Below are 21,696 nucleotides of genomic sequence, written 5' to 3'. Positions count from 1 at the left end.
CTCAGTCCCTTCCACCTGCCTCAGTAATTATCACGTCACGGCCCCAACACACACGTGCACACAGACGTTATTTCAAAGCGATTCCCAGACACCTTACGACTGCATCTGTAGTTATTTCAGTATGCGAAACTGAAAAGTGAGTACTCTTTATTTTTTTGTATAACCACAAAACCATTATCAGACCTGAAATATTAACATTACTATATGACATATTAAAATCATGGAGTAGCCCATGAATTTTTAATCATCCTGATTGTTTCTAATGCATTTTTATGTAACATTTGTATATCTGTACCTTTTATTTTTTACACTTATGCCTTTTAATATTAACCCTCCACAGTTTGGATATGCCACAAGTGATTCATCCACCCCTCTCTAGAGTCTAGACAGACATCCAGGCTGCTGCTGGTGGTGTTTTTTATAGCACTGCGGCCAGTACTGCAAAAAGCACCCTTCCATCATTTCACTGTTAAGCACCTGCTGTATACCAGGCACCGGACCAGGCCCTGGAGGGAGCAAAGTGTGGCTGGACATCACTGCCTGCTGAGGCTCACCTGCCATAGTGGGAGACAATGTCAACTATCTCAGGCAGTGGTCTGAGCACAGATGAGGGTCTAAGCCCCCCCCCCCCAGCTGTGGCTGGAAAAATGAGATTATAGCATGAAGGCGCTTTGCCAGCTGTAGAGTGCTGGGACCACGTATGAGAATATTGTTATCAAGGTCCTTAATGCCGAACTCCAGCAATTTGGATGCCAGGGAAGGTGATGGGTTCCGGCCCCCTCCCCAGATTCTACCACCTTACGTCTACTTTGTGAACATTTCAGTATTCCACGTGAGGTGTTGTGATGGGTAACATTTCTATTGCCTAAAAAAAAAAAAGTGTGTAAAGTCCACATTGGCCCAACCAGAAGCCACAACACCATGTATTTGGGGCCTGGTGAGAAACCATGTGTGTGTGGGGGGGGGGGGGGCGGGCAGGGGTTGCAGATGGACCCGCCTTTTGTGAAGACCCCCTATTCTGCCAATGCTTGGAGCCCTTGGCCCCATCCTGGGACAGAGGGTGTAGAGGTGCCTGGACCCTGGCAGAGGTTCAGCCCTGAGGCTCCAGCTCCAGATTCAGAGGCTGCCTCTCCCACGGTAGCTCCCAACCAGCAAATAATGCAGCGGCTTGGGCCAGGCCCCTGGAGGGCCCAGTGAGAGGAAAAAGTGGTCTGCAGGGCATAAAGGAACAGGGACAGAGGAGAGAAGGGACAGACATAGACCTGGGGAGGCTATGTAAATCCCAGGGCGCTTAGACACCCTGCTTGCCTGAGTCCTGTAGCCAGAGCAGACCCCGAAGGGTGGGTATCTAGCATTTCCCCTAAGCGGACCTGGTGGCGACAAATTATCCTGACAGTGATCAGCAGTTCGGTCCGGTTTTGACAGAGGCCCAGGCATCTCAGATCCTTTGCCGACGTGCTGCAGGCCTGACCTTCCACTATTACTTTACCACGGGTTAAGGGGGCATTCTCTTCTTAACACGTGTCTTCCGCCGGGCACCAATCTTCATGGCCCTTGAAATAATAATCCCGCTAGTCCACAACACGTAGGAGAAAGCGTTAGAGCTCCATGGAAATTCACGATGCACGGCAGCATATTCAAACTCTGAGATGTCCTGCAGCAAAGGAAACTATTGAATTTGGCTTAACCAGCATTTTCCAAAACTTTTGTGACTTTCCTTTTCCTCCTGCCTCAATGATACCTCAAGGGCCCAGCGTTTGGAGGGAGCGCGTTGGGGAACCCCTCTCCAGAAGGCTCTGGCTGTGAGGGAGTGCTCCTAGCTTTCCCCACAGCTCCCCACCTCATTCAGATGCTTTGTTTCACAGGTTGTCCTGTGAGGTCCTGAGTGACCAGAGCCTGGAGACCCTGCTGAACCACTTGCCCCGGATCCCCCAGCTAAGCCTGCTGCAGTAAGACTGGTTTCCCCGTTGCCCTGGCCTGGCCTGAGGGCCTGGGTTCCAAAGCCATCCCCCTCCTTGCCTGCCGCTCCTTCTCTTGGGCTCTTTCATTTTATCTGCCACAACCGGAAGCTCGTCACTAACACCCTGCTAACCTTGGTGGGGCGGGGGAGTTATTTGACCACTCTGGGCCTGCCGTTCCTCATCTGACAAATGGGACTAATATTCCCCGACCCCGCCTGCAGGGTCGGGACTCAAACAAGACGCCTTCTTCTACAGGCGCCTTGAAGAGCGGAAAGTCTGTGACAAATGGGCTCTTGTATGTCTCGCCCACAAAAAGGTCACCAACTCCTAGGAAGGGACTTCACAGATGTGGGTTGTATATATGTCACCCACCCATGTTTAAAGGTCACCATCTAACTCCGTAAAAGGGTAACTTAAGCAGCATTCTCGAAAGTATTTAAAACTCCACTTTCTAATTTTGGCTCAGACTGGTTAGAATTTAAAAAGGATTTACTTTAAATACTCTTCTAGCAGGGGGGAAGGCAGCTGCAGCTGAGATGGAAAAATACAACAGGAAATTAAATCATACCATTAATAACAGCAACATAAGTACTAACGCCAAGGCTCTCTGGGATGCCTGAGACGGCTCGCTTCACATCCAGGATCTTGCTTATCCCTGAGTCCTGTAGGGACGGGAAGGAGGAGACGTGTGACATTCCAGAGGCGGCTCAACCCACGGCACCCACAATGGGAAGGGCTCCTTTGGACACAAAAAGTGGCAGGCTGACATGAACAGGTGGGAGACTCCGGACCAGAGAGAGACCTCTCCATGCCCAAGTCACACAGCATCGGCCCCAGCTCTCATCCGTCTTTGGAATGAGGTGGCCAGCCTGTCCCTCACCAGGGCTCACGCTTTGTATTACTCAATCCATAGTGGGCCAGGCACTGTTTGGAGGGCTGGAGACACAGCAAAGAGGGGGAAAGAAAGGCTAGGTGCTTGTCTTCTTGGAGCTTGCTTACCTTGTAGTAGAGGGAACTGGACAATAAGCAAGTAAAAACATTTAACACAAATTCAGACAGTGATGAGGTATTTTTCTAGGTAACGTGGTCAAGAGTGTCTGCAACGGTGAGGGTGGTCAGGGCATACCTCTAAGAAGGGATGCTAAAGTTAGGCCTGAAGGACAAAAGGGACTATTCGGGCTTGTGAAGAGAAGGGAACAGCATTCCAAGTAGAGGGAAGAGCACATGTGAGACCCTGAGGCAAGATTAAGCTTGGTGGGCTCAAGGATCAGCCAGAAGGGCAATGCGGCCAGCACCCTGGGGCAGGCAGGGAGAGTTGCCAGACGGGAGGTAGAGAGAGGGACCTGGACCGGTCAACACAGGGCCTGGGAACCATGGGGAGGAGCTTGGGGGTTTGTGTCCAAGGGGGCTCGAAAGGCAGAGGAATGATGTGTGTTTTCAAAAGTTCAGTCTGGCTGCTGGGTTGAGAAGGGGTTAGAGGACAAGAGTGGAAGTGAGAGCAGGGAAGAGGCTGTACAGGGTCGGAGATGGTGCGGGCTGGGGATTGGGGGCCAGGGCAGAAGTAGGCAGATCCAGGGTAGAACTTGAGAATGGAACAGACGCGACAAGCTGATAGAGAGTTTGTGGGGCAAGGGAAATGGAAGCACCAAGGATGCCTCTGAGGGCAAGATGGAGCCATCTCACTTTCTGGAAGGCAGGGGTTCACAGCCAGGGGTGATTTTGCCCATCAGGAATATATGGCAACGGAGATATTTCCGTTGGTCATGGCAGAGGGAGGCGGGCGGTGAGAGGGGGAGCTACGAATGGTGTTTAGCGAATAGAGGTCTGGGATGCTGCTAAACACCCCACGGGACAGCCCCCAACACCAACAAATTATCTAGCCCCAAATCACTGAGAAACGACTCGAAGGGCCTAGCGCCTCCCACTCCCTGTCAGCAGGACTGGCCTGTTTGGTCCATGCTTGAGGGAAGAAACAATATAATAAGAAAACAAGCCTGGGTGTCGTGCCAGGCAGTGCACAAGCTTGATAGGATGAGGCCCTCACGACACCCTAGAAGACGGTCTATGAGTAGTCCTTTTTTCTAGGGAAGGAAGCTGATGCTTAGAGAGGTTAAGTGATGCGTCCAAGGACACACAGACGATAAGCAGAACTGGGGCTCAAACCCAAGTCTCCTTGACTCTAAGCTCCTATTTGTCCCTCTTGAGGCCCTGCCTTCTTCCTTATCACCTTGCTGGCCCGCCAGCCCTCCCCATCCTTTTTTTCTCTTTCCCCTCCAGCCCATTCCTTGTTCCGGAGGAACAAGGAGGTTCCTTGTCCGCTCTTGCTTGGTTCCTACTTGCTCACATATGGTCCCACTCCTTTCATTCCCAGGCTGAGTGAGACAAGGCTGTCCCCAAGGAGCCCCCTCCTGCTGGCCGACCTCTTCAGCCTGTGCCCGCAGGTTCAGAAGGTGGATCTCAGGTGGGCATTGCCCTAGGACAACTGGGTCTCGTCTTGGAGGGTTGTGCCTAGGGTCTGGTAGGTGTGTGGGGGTTGGATGGAGACAGTAAAAGCCAAGTCAGAGGCTTGGCTTCTGAAGGAAGCCTGCCCCAGGAGGCCCCCTGAGGCTGTAGCCAAGGGTGGCTGACTCAGGTGCTGTCCGTTCCAGGTCCCTGTATCACACAACCCTGCACTTCAGGTCTAGCGAGGAGCAGAAAGGCGAGTACTGTGGGTAAGTCCCTGGGATTGTGCCCTGGCAGTCGGTAGGTATTGGGGACAAGAAGACCTGCCTCCTGGATGCCCAGAACTGGATACAGATTGCCAGCTGTAGAGCATCCCCTTGAAAGGCCCCTGCAAGGAGGATTGTTTCCTCTGACATAGAGAAGCAGAGGGCCAGAGAGGACCAAGCTTTATCAAAGGCAAATAAGGAATACCTGTCAGACTACACCAGAGCTCAGGGGCCTGGTCCAAGGAAAAGTACTTCCTAACCTGCCCACCAGGCTTTAAATCGCAGCTCCACAGGGCCTGGTGCCATGGGCAAGCTCCTTAACCTCTGTGATGCCCAGCTTCCGCAGCTGCAAAGGAACTGCCAGGATGTTTGCAAGGATTAACTGAGACAGTGTGTAAAGCGTGAAGCACTTACAGATGCGAGTGTCCTTCCCCTGCTGACTCCTGGACCAGTGCTCTGTGGTTGCCTGGGTAAGAGGGAGGAGGTGCTGCACCGGAGGCAGGATGATGAGGCAAGAGGACAGCCTTCAAGTGCAGAAATCATGTTTCCGGTAGCTGATGCCACTGGCTCACCGAGAGATCTTGGACCGGACCCTTCTCCTGTGGGCCCCAGCCTCCCCACTCGTGAAGTGACAATAAATAGAAGAATCAAGATACGTTGAATATCTGCAGGGTGCCATTCTATAGCCTTTTGCACATTACTGCCCTGTAAGCCTCACAGCTGTGGTCAGTTGGCAGTAGGGGGCAGTCGGGATTCGAACCTGAGAAGGTCTGCAGTGCTCCTAGCCCAGCGATGGACAGATTTTTCCTGTAAAAAGTTAAGATTGTAAAGACTTTGGGTTTCTGCAGGCCACACAATCTCTGCGACAGCTACTTGACCCTGCCTTTGTAGCTTGAAAGCAGCGGAGACAATATGTAAACCAGGGCACATGCCTGCGTGCCAGAAAACTCCTCTATCGTTTACAGACCCTGAGACTTGCATCTCGTGTATTTTGTGTCAGGAAATATTCTTCTTTTGGTTTTTTTACTCAACGATTTGCAAACGGAAACATTATTGTTAGCTTGCAAGACGCAGGTGGCCTTGGGTCGCAGTTTTCCACGTCCTGATCTAGCCCAACACGACCCTGACTTCTAGAATGCCTTGATAGCTTCTAAGTCAGCGGTTTCCAAAATGTAGAACAGAGACAGGATGGGATGGTTTTCTAGGGGGCGGGGCAGCTAGCAGAGTAGTTCATCATCACTGAGCCCCTCAATGAGGTCACTATTCCCTTTTTGACTCTCGATGTGATTAAGGCCAAGAGGAAATCGAGCTTGGGTGGTGGCCTGACTCTAATGCTTGCTGAGCCCCCTTTTTAATAAGAAGAGAGAGAGAGAGAGCCCTCGTCCAGGAAATTCTGGCTCAAATTTAATGATGCTATTTTGCTCTCATTTTATGTATTCTTGTGCTTATGGTCTGTTTATGGCACCACGTGTAATGTTTCCATTTGAGTGAATGATAACAGGGTTTCCTTTTATAATAAATGCATCTAGTCAAAAGAATGAGCTGATTTAAAAATCAGAAGTGAATAATACTATAATAAGGAATTTAGGAACAGGGAAAAGATCATGAAGGGCAGGACCAGTGATAAAAATTTGAGATATTGATTTTAGGTACTTTCTCGTTTTAAGATGCTTCCTCCTTTTCTTTTCTTTTTTTTTTTTTTTTCTTGGTTTCTTTTTTTTTTTTTTTTTTTTAAGCTGCTGGCTGGTTACAGATCCTTCATTTACCTTTTTGTGTAGCCTCATTATTTATTTATTCATTTTTTAATTAAAGTATAGTTGACCTACAGTGTTGTATTAGTTTCAGGTGTACAACCTAGGGATTCAATGACTCTGTACATTAGGCAGTCCTCCCCGTGATAAGTACGGTCACCATCTGTCACCATACAACATTATTACAACATTACTAACTATATTCCCTATGCCGTACTTTTCATCCTCTTGACTTATTTATTCTTATTTATTTCAATAACTGGGAGTTTGTACCTCTTAGTTCTCTTCACCTTAATTCCAATATCAAAGGCAAGAGCAGACGTCCCCCCCCACTTCTCCTCTCCCCCCCACTTCTCCTCCGCCCCACCCTGCACATCTGGTCATTAACAGGACCCCAAGAGCTGTAGTTCTCCAACTTGAGGTTGAATCAGAGCCACCGGGAGATCCTTGCCTCTACGATTTCTGGTTCAGTGGGTCTGGGCTGGTTTCCTAGAATTTGCATCTGGACAAGTTCCCACGTGTTGCGGGTGTGGTTGGTCAGGGACCACGCTCCGACAGCCACCTCCCCAGAGGGAGCCTGTGGGCGCCAGGTGAGCTCTGCTGTGAGCCAGGCGGAAGTGGTGGATGATGGACAGTTCCAGAGAATCCAACCTTGGGTGAGGCCCCGTGGGAACTCAGAGGCCACACCCAGGAGGAGTCAGGGCAGAGCAGATGACTGAGTGAGCGGCTCAGTGCCCCCCTCCTCAGGCTTGCTCCCCCTCCTCCAGTAGGTTCACGGACTGTGCCCTCAGTCGGGAGCATGTGGAGCCGCTGTGTTGGTTGCTGAGCAAATGCGAGGACCTCAACCAGCTGGAGTAAGTGGGGGGTGGGGGAGGAGGGAGAGGAGCATGGGAGCACGTGCCTGGGTGGCAATAAAACTGTGTGTGTGTGTGTGTGTGTGTGTGTGTGTGTGTGTGTGTGTGTGTTCATGCACTCAACACCTCTCAGGGCCAGCTATCAGGGATGCCTGGGACACATCCTGGGTCACGTTCATAAAATTTCCCTGTACCCATTTTTTTTTCTTTTTTTTTTTACATTTTTTTTTCAACGTTTTTTATTTTATTTTTGGGACAGAGAGAAACAGAGCATGAACGGGGGAGGGGCAGAGAGAGAGGGAGATACAGCATCGGAAACAGGCTCCAAGCTCCCAGCCATCAGCCCAGAGCCTGACGCAGGGCTCGAACTCACGGACCGCGAGATCGTGACCTGGCTGAAGTCGGACGCTTAACCGACTGCGCCACCCAGGCGCCCCTCCCTGTACCCATTTATCTCTTCCACCCCCTACTCTTGCCATGGTGGAGCTAGTTCAGCTTGCGCCCCTTGATCTAATTTGGGGAGCTCTCCAGAACAGGGCTGTAAGAGCCCCTTGGCCTCATGATGATAAGACATTGGAGTTCTGCTGGCAGATGGGAACCAAAACGAAGGATCCTTTGGTCTGCCTGGCAAGTGGTTAAAGGTACCAGATGGCTCAGCCTGAGGAGGGTCCGGGAACCAGCTGGGGCGAGGCCTCATGGGCCCTTATATTGTTGAGAGGTGGCACCTGTATGACCTGTCTTGGGTGCCCAAGTAGCACAACCCCCAGATGGGTAGAAAAATTAAAATCGGTAACACCTCCTGAGCACTTTCTCCACTGTGCTAAGTGCTTTACATATTCTTTTTGCCCTCCCCAAACCCTAGGTACTATTGTCCCCTATTTTATAGATGAGAGAACTGAGATTCAGGGAGGATTTAAGGACTTGCCAAGGTCACATAGCTAGGATGATGCAGTCTTTGCTCACAACTGCTAGGCGTCCAGCTTAGGACCAGTGGGACATAAAGAGAGCTGTCTAAAAGCACGTGTGCGCACGCGCGCCAACCCCCCCCCCCCCCCCACACACACACACACACTTTAAATTCCTATTGTGATGTGGCCAAGAGAAATGGGGAAATCACATATTAGGTAAATCAGCAGTACAGCTTTGAGTTTTCCTGTTTTTCATTGTAGAGGGAAATTTTTCTAATTGTAAAGATTACTTTATCAAGTGGCTTTATGAGACACACCGAGTTTTAATTTTTAAAGTCTCTCCGAAAAAGACAAGCCTCAAAAGAGTCATCATCAGGGACAAAATGAGTTCAAAGATGCAAGACAAGAATCAGATATTCCAGGCCTGCTGATCATACTGTTCCTGCAACTGTAGCTAAAACCATAGGAGGCTTCAGTGAGGGCAAATAAAGTATTCAAGTGCAATTTCCGATATTACATTCCCGAATTAAAAGAAGAAACCTCCTGGGTAAACGCGGCCTCCAAACATCTTTCTTTTTCCTGAATTTACTCTTGTGCAAAAGTTGCGGTTCTCAACTGATGTGGGCCAAGGGCACAGTAAAGGCAAGTTCGTTTTTCTCTAACTCCGGGGAGCCTGCTGGAGGCCCGGGGGCCCCAGTAGGTGAGGTGACCCCAGCCTGTGGTGCTGGTCAGGGGGCGGTAGTGGGCAGTGCAGGAGCTGTTGTGTGCTGGGCGATTGTGCAGGGGGTGCCAGAGATGGTGCGATGGAGGTGGGCATGGTGCTGTCCCACCACAGCGACAGCATGATGGTGACCTTGGCACGGAAGCAGTCCTGTGTGGGTTGGGTAGCAGTGATAGTAACTGTGAAGAGAAAGGCCCCGGCCGAGGGGACGCATCTGACCACCACCGACTTCTTCCTGACTCTCGCAGCCTCTCTGCAAACCTGCTGGGTGATGACGGGCTCCAGTGCCTACTGGAATGTCTGCCTCAGTTGCCCATCTCCGCTTCTCTTGAGTAAGTGATGAGCAGCCTGGGGGACAGCCCCATACCCGCCCCTCTCTCCCTCATTGCCCACCATAGGCAGAGCCCCCACCAGGCATCCAGGAGAAGCTGTAACTAAAGCGTGGTGACCCAAGCTGACTTTGGGACAGGGAAGTGACAGTTTGTCTCTAACCAGCTGATGCAGGACACCAGCTGTCCTGGCTCTGGTCCATCCTGTCCCTGCAGCTCCCCTTGACTAACTCTACGGGACACAGATTTGGAGATGTTCCCACAGCAGGGAGGGCCCCTAGGAAGTCACCCACACTCTCAGCCGATACCCCAGTGACTCACAGAGTGGTGGCCAGACACAGCAGGTCGCTAGGCAGCTGAGCTGGGCTCTGGGTTTCCCTGAGCCCCTGGGGCTGGAGCTGCCGGCCTGGCCTCATCAGCCCTGTCTCAGACCACAAGGACCCTGTGTCAGCCCCAACTCCTGAGGACTCGGGGCCCGGTGTCTGACCCGCCAGGGATAGTGCCCCTCTGGCCTCTCTCTGGACCTCAGAGTCTGCATCTGGACATTAAGGACTCTCCTCCCAGAGATGACAGCTGGAAGAGAGGAGACAGGGGCGCTGGGCAGGGCTGCCCTGAGGTGCGCCCCCATCCTGAGCCTCATTCCTCTTCCAGTCTGAGTCACAACAGCATCTCCGTGGAAGGTGCTCTGTGCCTGGTGAAGACTCTCCCCTCCTGCCCACGTGTCCGGGAGGCCTCCGTGAAGTAAGAGATTGGTGCCACTTGCTGATGGGGGGAGAAGCAAAGGTCCCACGCTTAGCAGCCCTCTGTCTGACTTGGGGCAACTTGTTCCCCTTTCAGCGTTCACTGAATGGGGGATCATAGTTTCCATCCTGAGGCCTGCGTGACATAGGGACCAGGGAGGTCACAGGATGGAGAAGGCCGGGCTTCAGTGTCCCTCACAGAGTGGGTTGGGGGTCTCCTCTGGTCTGCCTTCCCCCTGCGGGCCCAGCCCCCTTCCCTGGTGTACCCCCTGGTGTCTGGGTCTCAGGATGCTGGGCCTCCCCACACCCTTCTCTCTGCAGCCTGGGCTCTGAGCAAAGCTTCTGGATCCACTTCTCCCGAGAGGAGGAGGCTGGGAAGACATTACGGTAATTCCTGGTCTGGGGTGAGGATAAAGGGGAGGGAATGGGGAAGAAGAGACTGACCCCGTAGCAGCCTCCGTGCCTCCTTCGCTGGGCCCTTTCCTCCGTCAGACACCCAGCGTCATGCTCACGGCTTGGGTTTGCCTCCCCCAGATCTGCCCCCAGGCCCCCCACACCTCCAGTCCTTGCGGCCAGGCCTTTGTGTTGTATTCGCGCCTCTTAGCCATGTCTTAAGTCTGGAAACTTCTGAGTATCGTGGTTAAGCGCTCAGACTCTGGAGCCACCTGAGGGTAAATCCCAGCCAGGTGACCTTGAACAAGTGACTTAACCTCTCTGTTTCAGTCCCTCATCTGTAAGATGGGAATAATAGTAAGACAGACCCTTGGGGTTATTATGAGGATTAAATGAGTTGATAAGCGTAAAGTGCTCGGAAAGGGCCTGGCTCGCGAGTGCTGTATCAGTTGTTATTACTCACCAGTAGCCTTGGGCTCACTCCCTCTCGGCCTCACCACCACTGTCTTGGGTCACTTCCCCTATATGTCTTTCTTCAGCTGTGATCATGGCCTCTGAACCGGTCCACGGCCTCTGGCCAGGCCTCCCCTAATCCATTCACTTCCCAGCAGCCAGAGGGATCTCCCAGCACACGTCAGACTGTGCCCTTTCCATCGTGCCAAGCCCTTTGGTGGCTCTCAGTGTCCCCAGAATAGGTTTCAAGTTGTTCAGCTTGGCCTTTTCCTCACAGTCTGATCTAGCTGCCACTTCCTACTGTGTTCCTCCTCACCCCCCAATATCACACACATATACACCACACTCACACCACACACACACACACACACACACACACACACACACACACATGCACCCACACATTCAGCCCACGGGACCTTCACTCCTTGTTCAGAGCACACATGGCCCGCTGAAGCCTCCTTCCCACGGGGCACTCAGCCTGACACTCTTCCCTGTGGTTTCTGAAATCAAGTTCCCCCTGTCCTTTAATGTGCAGCAGATGTCAGCCTCTCGTGGAAGCCTCGTTGTTGTCCCTTGGGAGTGAACTGCCCTGGGCCACCCAGGACCAGAGTGCCAGGAGGGTGGGGCCCCCTCCAGAGTCCCAGGCCTCCTCCCTCCAAGGGAGCCTGGAGTAAAGCCGTACTGGGGAGTAGGGCTGTGGCGGTAGGTAGGCTTGGGGTCCGGAGTCAGGCTGACCCGATTCTGCCCTCACCGCTCACCAGCTGTGCGTCCCGGGTTAGTTGGTTTCTCTGCCTGTAAACGATGTGCTGGGAATTCCGCGAGATACTGCACGTAAGGCAAGCTCACCCGGTGTACCCAGAGGCGGGCACACGGCTTGGCATATAGTCAGGGCTCAATGAGTGACACTCCCGGCCCCTTCTTGGCGGGGTCGGGGTGGGGGTGGAGAGACGGGAAGCTCCCAGAGCAAGAACTGCCCCTTTGGCCCGTTCCGAGGCCTGGCTTCCAGGCCTTTGCACTCAGGGTGGGGCTCCCCATAGACCCTGGGGCAGACAGGAGGAAGCAGGACAACAGCTCCCACAGGCCTCACCTGGGCTCTGCCCCTTCCCCTCTGCCCTCAGGCTGAGCCAGTGCAGTTTCAGGCCAGAGCATGTACCCAGACTGGCCACCGGCCTGAACCAGGGCCTGAAGCCTACAGCGCTCACGTGAGTGACCCGGCACAAGGGAGGTGAAGGGACAGGGACTCCCTGTGAGAGCCACCCCAGTAATGGACCTCTGTCCCCAGGCTGACCCAGTGCTGCCTGGGCCTGAAGCAGCTGACTGTTCTCCTGAGTCTGGTGAGGTGGCCTGTGGGACTGTTCAATCTCAGGTATTGTCTTCCTCTGTGGCCCTGGGAGGGGGCTGTGGCGTGAATGGGGTCAGGGTGGCTACTGGAGGATGGGCCCCCCAGGATTGTGGCCCCAGCCATTTCCTGCACCCAAACCCCACCACTTGGATCCTGACAGTGGTCCCAGAAACCCCCTTAGCACACAGAGAAGCCGCTCTCCTTGAGGTGGGGCCTATGCTTCGAAACATAAGAAAAAAAGGAAACCCCCAAGGACACCCGGCTGAGGTCAAAAATAATATATAACAGAATGCCGGCGTGGCTCAGTTGGTTAGGCATCCGATTTTGGCTCAGGTCACGATCTCGTGGTCGAGGCCCTGTGTGGGGCTCTGTGCTGACAGCTCGGAGCCTGGAGCCTGCTTCGGATTCTGTGTCTCCCTCTCTCTCTCTGCCCCTCCCCTGCTCGCACTCATTCTCTCTCTCCCAAAAATAAACATTAAAATTTTTAAAAATAATAATATATAACAAATACCATGTGTGCATGTTTGCTATGATCATTTTAAAACTTTCAGAAAAGCATTGAAGATACTAAAAAGTAGACTAATTTTGAAGACCCATGTTCTTATCACCTGGGTTTGACAGATGTTCAGGGTTCTCTATATTTGTTTCATATCTTAATTTTGTTTTTCTGGCTACAGTGTTTCCAAATAAGCCATAGATCCCATAAAATATTACTCCTGGGGTGCCTGGGTGCCTCAGTCGGTTAAGCGTCCAACTTCAGCTCAGGTCACGATCTCGCGGTCCGTGAGTTCGAGCCCCGCGTCGGGCTCTGGGCTGATGGCTCAGAGCCTGGAGCCTGTTTCCGATTCTGTGTCTCCCTCTCTCTCTGCCCCTCCCCCGTTCATGCTCTGTCTCTCTCTGTCCCAAAAATAAATAAACGTTAAAAAAAAAATTAAAACAAAAAATTACTCCTAAGTATTTCACCATGGATCTTTAAATATGAGGACATTTTGTACATAATCACGGTTGAATTAGGACACCCAGGAAAGTCAGTGGCAGTTCTTAGTGTCGTGATTACCCAATCCGGTCTGAAAATTCCCATCGCCCCCAAATGGGGCAGCTGGCTCGTTGGACCCAGGATCCAGGCAAGATCCGTGTTGGCATGGGGGGGGGGGGGGCTCTTAGGACTCTTAATCTGTATCCCCTTCCCCACTTTCCTCTTTTATGCCAGTGACCTGTGGACAAAACCGGCCGTGTGCTATAGACTCCCTTGCCGGCTCTGTGACGTCACTGTGTTTGTTCCTCTAAATCCCTGACTTTCCTGGAATGGAAGTTACATCAGAAGAGGCTCCGTGAGATTCAGCTGCATTTTTGTGTCCAAAAAACTTCTTTTGTGGCCAGTGCTGTGCACCTCTCAGCACAGCCAGTGATGAGGCGTGTGAGTCTGGTTGTTCCCCGAAATAACATCCTTATTTAATTACAGTACAATATACATAACGTGAAATTTACCATCTTAACCATTTTTAAGGGTACAGTTCAGGAGTGTTAAGTACATTCACGTTGTCGTTCAACCCCACCTCTTTGGTTGAAAAACTGCAATTTCATGCTCCTTGAACAAATCCCCATTTCCCCCTTCCCTAGCCCCTGGCAACTACCATTCTACCTTCTGAATCTATGGATTTGACTGCTCTAGGTCCCTCCTATAAGTGGAATTGTACAGTATTTGTCTTTTTTGTGACTGGCTGATTTCACTCAGCACAGGATCCTCAGGGTTCATCCATGTTGTAGCACATGTCAGACTTTTCTTCCTTTTATTTTATTTAAAAAATTTTGTTAATGTTTATTTTTGAGGGAGAGAGAGAGAGAGAGACAGCATGAGTGGGGGTGGGGGCCAGAGAGAGAGGGAGACGCAGAATCCGAAGCAGGCTCCAGACCCTGAGCTGTCAGCACAGAGCCCGACGCGGGGCTCGAACTCGCGAACCGCGAGATCATGACCTGAGCTGAAGTAGGACTCTCAACTGACAGAGCCACCCAGGCTCCCCATTAATTTCCTTCCTTTAAAAGGCTGGCTGACGTTCCATTGTAGGGACACACCACATCTTGTTTATCCATTCATCCGTCCGTGGACACTTGGGCTGTTCCACCTTTTGGCCACAGTGACTGTGGCCAATACAGTGACTGTATTAGTCACTGTGAACATGAGTGTACAAATCTCTCTTTGTATCTCTGCTTTCAATTCTTTTGGGTATATACCCAGAATTCCTGGAGCACCCAAAATAATGCTTTAAATGAAAACTTTCCGTTCCCTAAAAATAACACATACTCGTAGAGATTTGTGGAAAATCCAGATGAACATAAGAAAATAGTACTTTGAAAAAAAAAATTCAACATAACTTCAAAAGCAGAAATATTTTAAACAACTCTTTTTTTTTTCTGCTTCTAAATTAGTGCATGCACATTGTAGAAAGTCTGGAAAATATTGGAAACTAAGGAAAAAGGGGAAAAACCATTTGTGAGAATTCTACCGTCTAAACAACCAGCCTTAGCATTTAATATATTTTTCTTGTATCTCTGTCTCTCTGTTTCTCTCCATGTTTTCTCCCCTCTCATATTTTTCCTTGTTAATTTTTTTTCCTAAATGTTTATTTATTTTGGGGCGCCTGGGTGGCTCAGTCGGTTGAGCATCCAACTTCGGGTCAGGTCATGATCTCACAGTTCGTGAGTTCGATCCCCATGTCAGACTCTGTGCTGACAGCTCAGAGCCTGGAGCCTGCTTCAGATTCTGTGTCCCCCGCCCCCTCTCTCTCTGCCCCACCCCTGCTTGTACTCTGTCTCTCTCTGTCTTTCAAAAAAAATGAATAAACATAAAAAAACTTTTTTAATGTTTACTTGTTTTTGAGAGAGACAGAGACAGAGATAGAATCAGAAGCAGGCTCCAGGCTCTGAGCTGTCAGCACAGAGCCCGACGTTGGTCTCGAATTCATGAACCCCAAGATCGTGACCTGAGCCGAAGTCAGATGCTCAACCAACTGAGCCACCCAGGCACCCCTTCTTTTTTTTAAATACAAATTGGGATGTTTTATATACAATTTTATTTCCTTATCTTTGCCACATAATGCTATATAGGCCTTTCCTTAAGTCTAAAGCTATTGTTTAAAAAAGAATATTTTCTGTTAGGATTGTTACAGTAACTGTCGGAACAAGGATGATGTTAATTTCCTGTTTTATGTTTGTGCGTGGTTGTGTAATTTTATAGTTTTTAAATAAGTCAAACCAAAAAGCCTCCTTGGCCCTCCTCCCACGCCCTCCCCTGCTCAGCCTGGGACCTTCATCTCCTTCTGCTTCTGTGACAGGGTGGAGGAACCATGGGTAGGCAAAGCCGGGGTCCTCGCCCTGCTGGAAGTTTGCACCCAGGCCTCAGGCAACATCACGGAAATCAGGTGAGTCGAGGGAGGAGGCTGCTCTGAATGCTTCATCTTTTCAAGACTGTTGGGACCGCCCCTACCCTAGACATCGGTCTCTTGGCCTGTGGGCTAACAGCTCTGTCACTAGCAAATTCTCTGGATCCCCAAGATGGCAGGGGCTACACACACGTGTCGTGACTTATGCAGTAATGAGGCCACCGTGCCAGAAAGAGGAAGGCAGCTGCGGATGCAAAGAGCTGTTGGATCACGGGGGTGCACGGCCGGGAGGCCGTGCCGCTTGCCTGGTAGCGGCCCCTGGATGACAGTAATGCTCAGTGTGGCTCTATGACCGGAGGCCACAGAGATGACACAGGGCAGCTAAGAGCAGAGTCTGTGGGGTCCCGCTGCCCCGAGTCTGGTCCCTACCGGGTCTGGGAGCTTAGAGTCCGTCGATTGGCAGCCTCAGTCCGGAGCTCAGCCTCCATGGGAGACAGCTGCAGCCCTCACACTGGCTACCCCTTCCCTCCTCAGCATTGCCGAGGCCCAGCAGCAACTCTGTCTCCAGCTGGAGTTTCCCCGCCAGGAGAACCCAGAGGCCGTGGCCCTCAGGTGGGACCTAGTACCTGGACCCCCAGACGAGTAGCCGGCGGTGGGGTAGGGGTGGGGGCACCTGCTGCTTCTGATCAATATTTCTCATGCGTCGCTCAGAGTCCTTTGATGTCCAAAGTGTCTAGGGGGCCAGTGAAAGCCGGCCCAACCTGCCTTTCCATGCTGTCCATCCCCACCCCAGATCTTAGTCTCAGCTCCAGTCACCCCCACCATCTTTCACTTCCTCCAACACCACCTTGCTCCCTTTCACCTCAGGGCCTTTGAACAGGCTGTTCCTGGACCAGAATGTTCTCTCTCCCCCTACCCTCTTCCTTCTGATTCACCTGGCTACCTGCCCCCCACCCCATTCTCCAGGTCTCAGCTTAAACACCACTGCTTCAGGAAGGCCCCTCTGAACCCCCAGAAAGAATCAGGTTCTCCCGTGATCCACTCCTACAGATGCTTGGATTCACAGCACCCCGAATCCATGCAGCACATTTTGGAAACTAAAACATCACCCCTTTTAGGTGAATGCACAGCCCTGCATGTGTACATTCTGGGAAATAGATCATAGCTGGAACTCGGCCCCAGCTCACCTTCTTGGCTGGGTCCCCTTGTGCGGTGAACAACCTGCACAGCCATACCAGATGCCCCATCTGGACCTCTCCTTCATAGCACTTCCCATAAATGAATAGAAAGTTGTGGGACTTTATTTCATTAGCATTTATTTATCCCTAAAAGGTAAGCTCCATGTAGGCAGGGACTGAGTCCCCAGTAGTAACCCAGGTGTTCAGAAACTGCTGCCTCCCTATCTACCTCCAGGTTGGCTCATTGTGACCTTGGGACCCACCACAATCTTCTTGTCTGGCAGCTGATGGAGACATGTGCCAGGCTGCGGCAGCTCAGGTCAGAACCCTGAAACACCTCCTAGGGTCCCGAGGTCTCTGGTCACCCCCGTACCCAGTCCAGGCCACATGGGAGAGGCTGGCCAGTCTGTGATGGGGAGGAGCAGAGCCTGGGGCAGCACTGCTTTCTGTGGCCTTCTTGCTTCCCCAAGCAGGAGAGAATCATACTTGGCCAGTTGAGGAGAGCTCCAGGGTGGCTTAGGTGCCCCCACTGGGAACTCTTGGGTGGCTCTTTTCCCCCTCTTGGCCTCCCCATCTCTATGTGATGGATGTTCCCTGAGGAGCATCCCACCTGAAATCCTCCAGAATATGCTTGCGCCTTTTCAGCTTGTCCCAGGTGAACCTCTGCGACACCAGCTCCCTGCTGCTGCAGAGCCTCCTGCCGTCCCTCTCTGAGCTGAAGACATTCCGGTATGCAGACAAGATGTTCACGCGCCCCCTTGCACCCCCTTGCTCTGCCCCCGCACTTCCCGCCCTCCCCAGCCCTGGGCTCAGAGGAACTAACCCTGGGGGCTGGGACCACTCCGTGGCTCTGGAAAGTCAAGGTGTGTGGTCATCCACATGGCCGTATGGCAGAGAATGATTTCCTTTCCAATGCTTTTTCTTTTTCTTTTTCTTTCCTATTTGAAATAATCGCAAACTAATAAAAGACCGAGAAGCGGTTCCATATACCATTTTCCCAAATTCACCCCTTGTCAATATTTTTTCACCTTTGCTCTTTTTCCCTTCCTCCCTCCTTCCTCATCCCTCCTCTCTGCTCTTCTCCTCTCTCCCTCTCTCTTTTTTCTGAGCCATTTGGAAGCAGTTGCATAAACCTGCCCCTTCCCCCCTTACTATTTCAGGGAATCTTCTAAGAACAAGAACATGCTCTCCCGTGACCCAGTAAAAGTGTAAAATGCAGGAAATGTAACATTGGCACATGCGTGTTATCAGAACTACCGTTTCTGTGCCCATTTTGCCAAATGTCCCCCTAATGTTGTTTGTTGCATTTTTTTCCTAGTCCTGGATTTCACCGAGGATCACACACTGCACTTAGTTGTTATTTGCCAACACTAGTTGACAATCTGGAAGGGTCCTTAGGCCTTCTTTGTCGCGCATGATATTGTCATGACATTTACATGCCAGTGATTTTGTAAAACGTCCTTCCGTTTGGCTTTGATGTTTCCTCATGTTTAGATTTATGTCCTGTGTGTGGAACAGAAATATCACAGAGGTGATGTTGCGTTTTTTCCCTGGAGACATGTTGTCTCTTTGTCCCCTGACTGGCGACGGGTAACTGGGATCACCTGGTTAAGCTGGTGTCTGCCAGGTTTCTTCCCTTGCAAGGCGACTGTTTTCCCCTTTCTAATTAACCTGTATCTTGTAGGGCGATACTTTAAGACTGTGTAAACATCCTGTCCTTCCTCACATTTCCATCTGAAATCTACAGATTTCAACCTCCATTGATAATTCTTGCCTGGGTCAAGTATCAGTATGATGGTTGCAAAATGGAGCTTTTCTAACTTTTCGTTCTCTTTGAATCCGACTGATTGCATCAAGGAGAAGGTGTCCGTTTGGTGCCAGGGCACCTTTAACACCTCTCCAGTACTTGCTACTCGCTTTTGCTGTTGAACTAAAGAGGCAGAGCTCACGGTCAAAGATAGTAGCTAGCTAGACTTCGTGGCTTACATTGTGAAGTTGCTACCTGAATATGGTTTAGGGAAATGCTCAACTAGTCCATGCTCCTGCCTCCAAGCTATACCTCAGCTTAATGATTCCGTGGCAGGGAGGTTTATGAAGGGAAGGAGGGCCCCTTCCCCCCGCCCCACCCCTCCTCCTTGCTCTCTGCTACCGGCATTCGGCATTCGGGGTTCTCAAGACCCACAGCCCCTACCTGACCTGCTGCCCTTTGACCCCCACAGGCTGACCTGCAGCTGTGTGAGGTCCGAGGGTCTGGCCCACCTGACATCCGGTCTGAGCCACTGCCTCCACCTGGAGGAGCTGGAGTGAGTCGCGGAGCTGGGAGTGGGGAGGTGGGGGGAAGGGGTGACCCAGCTGAGGGTGGTGAGGACAGTTGAGGCTCTGATAAGGCGGATGGGGGACTCCACCTATCACTTTGCTCCCCGATGAAGCCCAGAGACCCTGGGTGTGGCCTGGGGGAGCTGAGCACTGTCTCCTTGGTCCCAACTTACCACTCACTCAGGGTGACCCTGGACAAATAAATAACTGTGCCTCTCTGGGTTTGGACTGTCTCATGTAAAATGGGGGTCATCCTCTTTCTCTGCCTGGGGTGGCTGTGGGTACCAGGGTACAGTGAGGGCTCCGGGGCAGAAGGGATCACTGCACGTGTGTGTGTGTGTGTGCGTGTGTGTGTGCGTGTGTGTCCCTTGTCCCCGGCTTCCCCTTTTGCAGCCCTCATCCAAGGCATCCTTTCTCAGCTGGGTCAGCTGTGATGGCCGTGTCTGGCCCTTAGAGCCAGCAGTGCCCTGGCGGGGCCTGGACAAAGACGGTGGTCTAGGATCTGCAGACCCAGAGCTGCCCTCCAGGGGGGGCACTGAGAGACGGAGGGGGCTGATGAGACAGCTCCAGGAGCCAGGGGGCTCGTCTAACACTCACCTCGTACCCGGTCCCTTCCAGCTTGTCCAACAATCAATTTGGCGAGGAGGGCACCAGAGTGCTGATGGGGGTCCTCGAGGGCAAGTGCTGGCTGAAGAGGCTGGAGTAAGTGGTGGTGAATGGTGAAGGGGGGAAGGTGGGGAGGAGTCGGGAGCATGGCCAGGAACCTCTCCATCTCCTGCGAACACAAACTGTGAAATCCCTGGATGGATGCAGGTGAGCCGAATGCCCTCCCTTTTACCTCCTCGCCTGGCTCTGAGTGCCATCAAAGTGCTTGGTCGCTGGAAATAGATACTCGCTCAAACTGACCCACGCCACAAAGGAGATGGATCCTCACTGCCCAGACACCTCTTCCGGTTTCAGATCTGTCATTTCCCAGGGTCTCCTCCCTGACAGGCAGCTCTCCTTGAGCTCTCCAGCTGATGTCTTCCACCTGTCCATCCGTGGCCAAGTGATTAGGGGCACGGACCCTGGTTAGGAGCCACCCCACCTGGGTTCAAGTCTCAGTAAGGTGACCCGTCTGTCCCAGTTTGCCCAGAGCTGAAAGTCCCGCATCCTGGAGACCCCCTCAAATCCAGGCAAGCCAGAGACCAGAGAAACCCTTGCTGTGGAGATCAAAGACCCAAAAACCAGCCAGGCTGAAATAAAAAAATGCTATAACTGAGATGCAAAACTGACTGGATACAGTCACAATGAGGATTGAAGAAGCAGAGGAGAGAGTAGGTGATACAGGAGATAAAATTATGGGGGACAATGAAGCTGAAAAAAAGAGGGAGAGGAAATTCTTAGATCACAAAGAGAGACTTAGAGACCTTAGTGACTCCATAAAATGAAACAGTATCTGGATCATAGGAATCCCAGAAGAAGAAGAGTGGGGAGAAAGGGGCAGAAGTTTTATTTGAACAAATTATAGCTGAGAACTTCCCTAATCTGGGGACGGAAACAGGCATTCAAGTCTGGGAGGCACAGAGAATGCCCCTTAAAATCAACAAAAACAGCTCAACACCACGACGTAGCATAGGGAAATTTGCAAAGTACAAAGATAAATCTAGGCAAACCAGGACACCTCCTGCTTCCACCTCTGACTGTGTGAGCTCGGGCGAATTACTTGACTTCTCTGTGCTTTTCTCTCCATCTTGACTTTGGAGATAACAGCTGTACCTACCGCCGTGGGTTGTTATAACGATTAAATGAGATAATACGTATTAAGTCCTTAGAGCCTGGCACAGAGTTCACACTCTACAAGTATTGACTATTATTATTATTATTATTATTATTATTATTATTATTATTATTCCTCTCTCCTGCCCAGACGGGGGGCCTTAAGGAGTGTGATCCCATGGGTAACAGGTAGTTGGGGTCCAGGAATGGGAGTCCTGTAGCCTTGGCTTCTGTTCCCAGGGCTTTTACTTTCTGTGTGTGGCCTTGAACAAGTTTTCTAATGCTCTGAGCCTCAGTGTGCCTCATCTGTAAAATGGGGGTGATAAGAGTTCCACCTCTCAGGACGGCCCTGAGCTCAGTGCTTGGCCTATAGTATGTGCTCAGTAATAGTATGCTAGTATACAGTGGTTGCTATGATTCCTGGTCAACAGTCTGGGTCCAGTGTGATTTGGAACATAGAACTGTTGCCTGGATGGCCTTAATCCACGCAGAGAAACGGCCTTTGGATTTCCCAGGCAGTTTCGTTTTGTACAACGTGTTTACTCGCTGTGGATGTAAGTGGCTATCTTGGGGGTCCCTGGGCATTGCTTAGCACCAAGGCCTCAAGCCCCCAGACTGGACAGGGCCTCAGTCTGCCCATGGGACCCAACCCCAGCCATACCAAGCCCTCCTCTGGCCTCTTCTCTTCCAGCCTCAGCCATCTCCCACTGGGCGGCTCCATCCTGGCCGTGCTCACTCAAAGACTGAGACACATGACCCTCCTGCAGAGCCTCCGGTGAGTGACCGAGCCCGAGGGAATGAGTGGGAGGGCATGCTCCCCAGTTCCACTGGGACCACCCACCCAGGGAAGCACCAGGGGGACTTCCTGAGGACCCTCTGTGGCTCCTCTGCTGGGGACATC

At 51.7% G+C, this 21,696-nt stretch overlaps 1 protein-coding gene across 13 annotated transcripts in view; it reads left to right on the top strand.

The window, feature by feature from the left end:
- Window positions 1–21,696, top strand: part of NLRC5 (NLR family CARD domain containing 5) — a 227,302-nt gene that overhangs the window by 58,403 nt on the left and 147,203 nt on the right. For 10 of the 13 annotated variants that reach the window (XR_015244780.1, XM_086689368.1, XM_086689364.1 and 7 more), the window contains 16 exons: window positions 1,866–1,949; window positions 4,333–4,422; window positions 4,610–4,672; window positions 7,188–7,274; window positions 9,152–9,235; window positions 9,884–9,973; window positions 10,294–10,359; window positions 11,940–12,023; window positions 12,104–12,187; window positions 15,496–15,582; window positions 16,078–16,155; window positions 16,957–17,040; window positions 17,367–17,450; window positions 18,941–19,024; window positions 19,656–19,739; window positions 21,487–21,570. Coding sequence is in view for 12 of the 13 variants with exons in the window: in XM_086689368.1 (XP_086545494.1) it covers window positions 1,866–1,949; window positions 4,333–4,422; window positions 4,610–4,672; window positions 7,188–7,274; window positions 9,152–9,235; window positions 9,884–9,973; window positions 10,294–10,359; window positions 11,940–12,023; window positions 12,104–12,187; window positions 15,496–15,582; window positions 16,078–16,155; window positions 16,957–17,040; window positions 17,367–17,450; window positions 18,941–19,024; window positions 19,656–19,739; window positions 21,487–21,570 (1,317 nt within the window). In the remaining variant the exon portion in view is untranslated. The remainder of the gene's footprint in view (window positions 1–1,865; window positions 1,950–4,332; window positions 4,423–4,609; window positions 4,673–7,187; window positions 7,275–9,151; window positions 9,236–9,883; window positions 9,974–10,293; window positions 10,360–11,939; window positions 12,024–12,103; window positions 12,188–15,495; window positions 15,583–16,077; window positions 16,156–16,956; window positions 17,041–17,366; window positions 17,451–18,940; window positions 19,025–19,655; window positions 19,740–21,486; window positions 21,571–21,696) is intronic. The other 3 variants (XM_086689365.1, XM_086689370.1, XM_086689360.1) reach the window with 1 other exon arrangement.

This window comes from Puma concolor, chromosome E2 (genome assembly GCF_028749965.1).
Source record: "Puma concolor isolate L17-30 chromosome E2, mPumCon1.1.hap2, whole genome shotgun sequence".
NCBI lineage: Eukaryota > Metazoa > Chordata > Mammalia > Carnivora > Felidae > Puma > Puma concolor.
The sequence above is the reverse complement of the archived record's forward strand: the minus strand, read 5'-3'. Positions and strand labels throughout refer to the sequence as shown.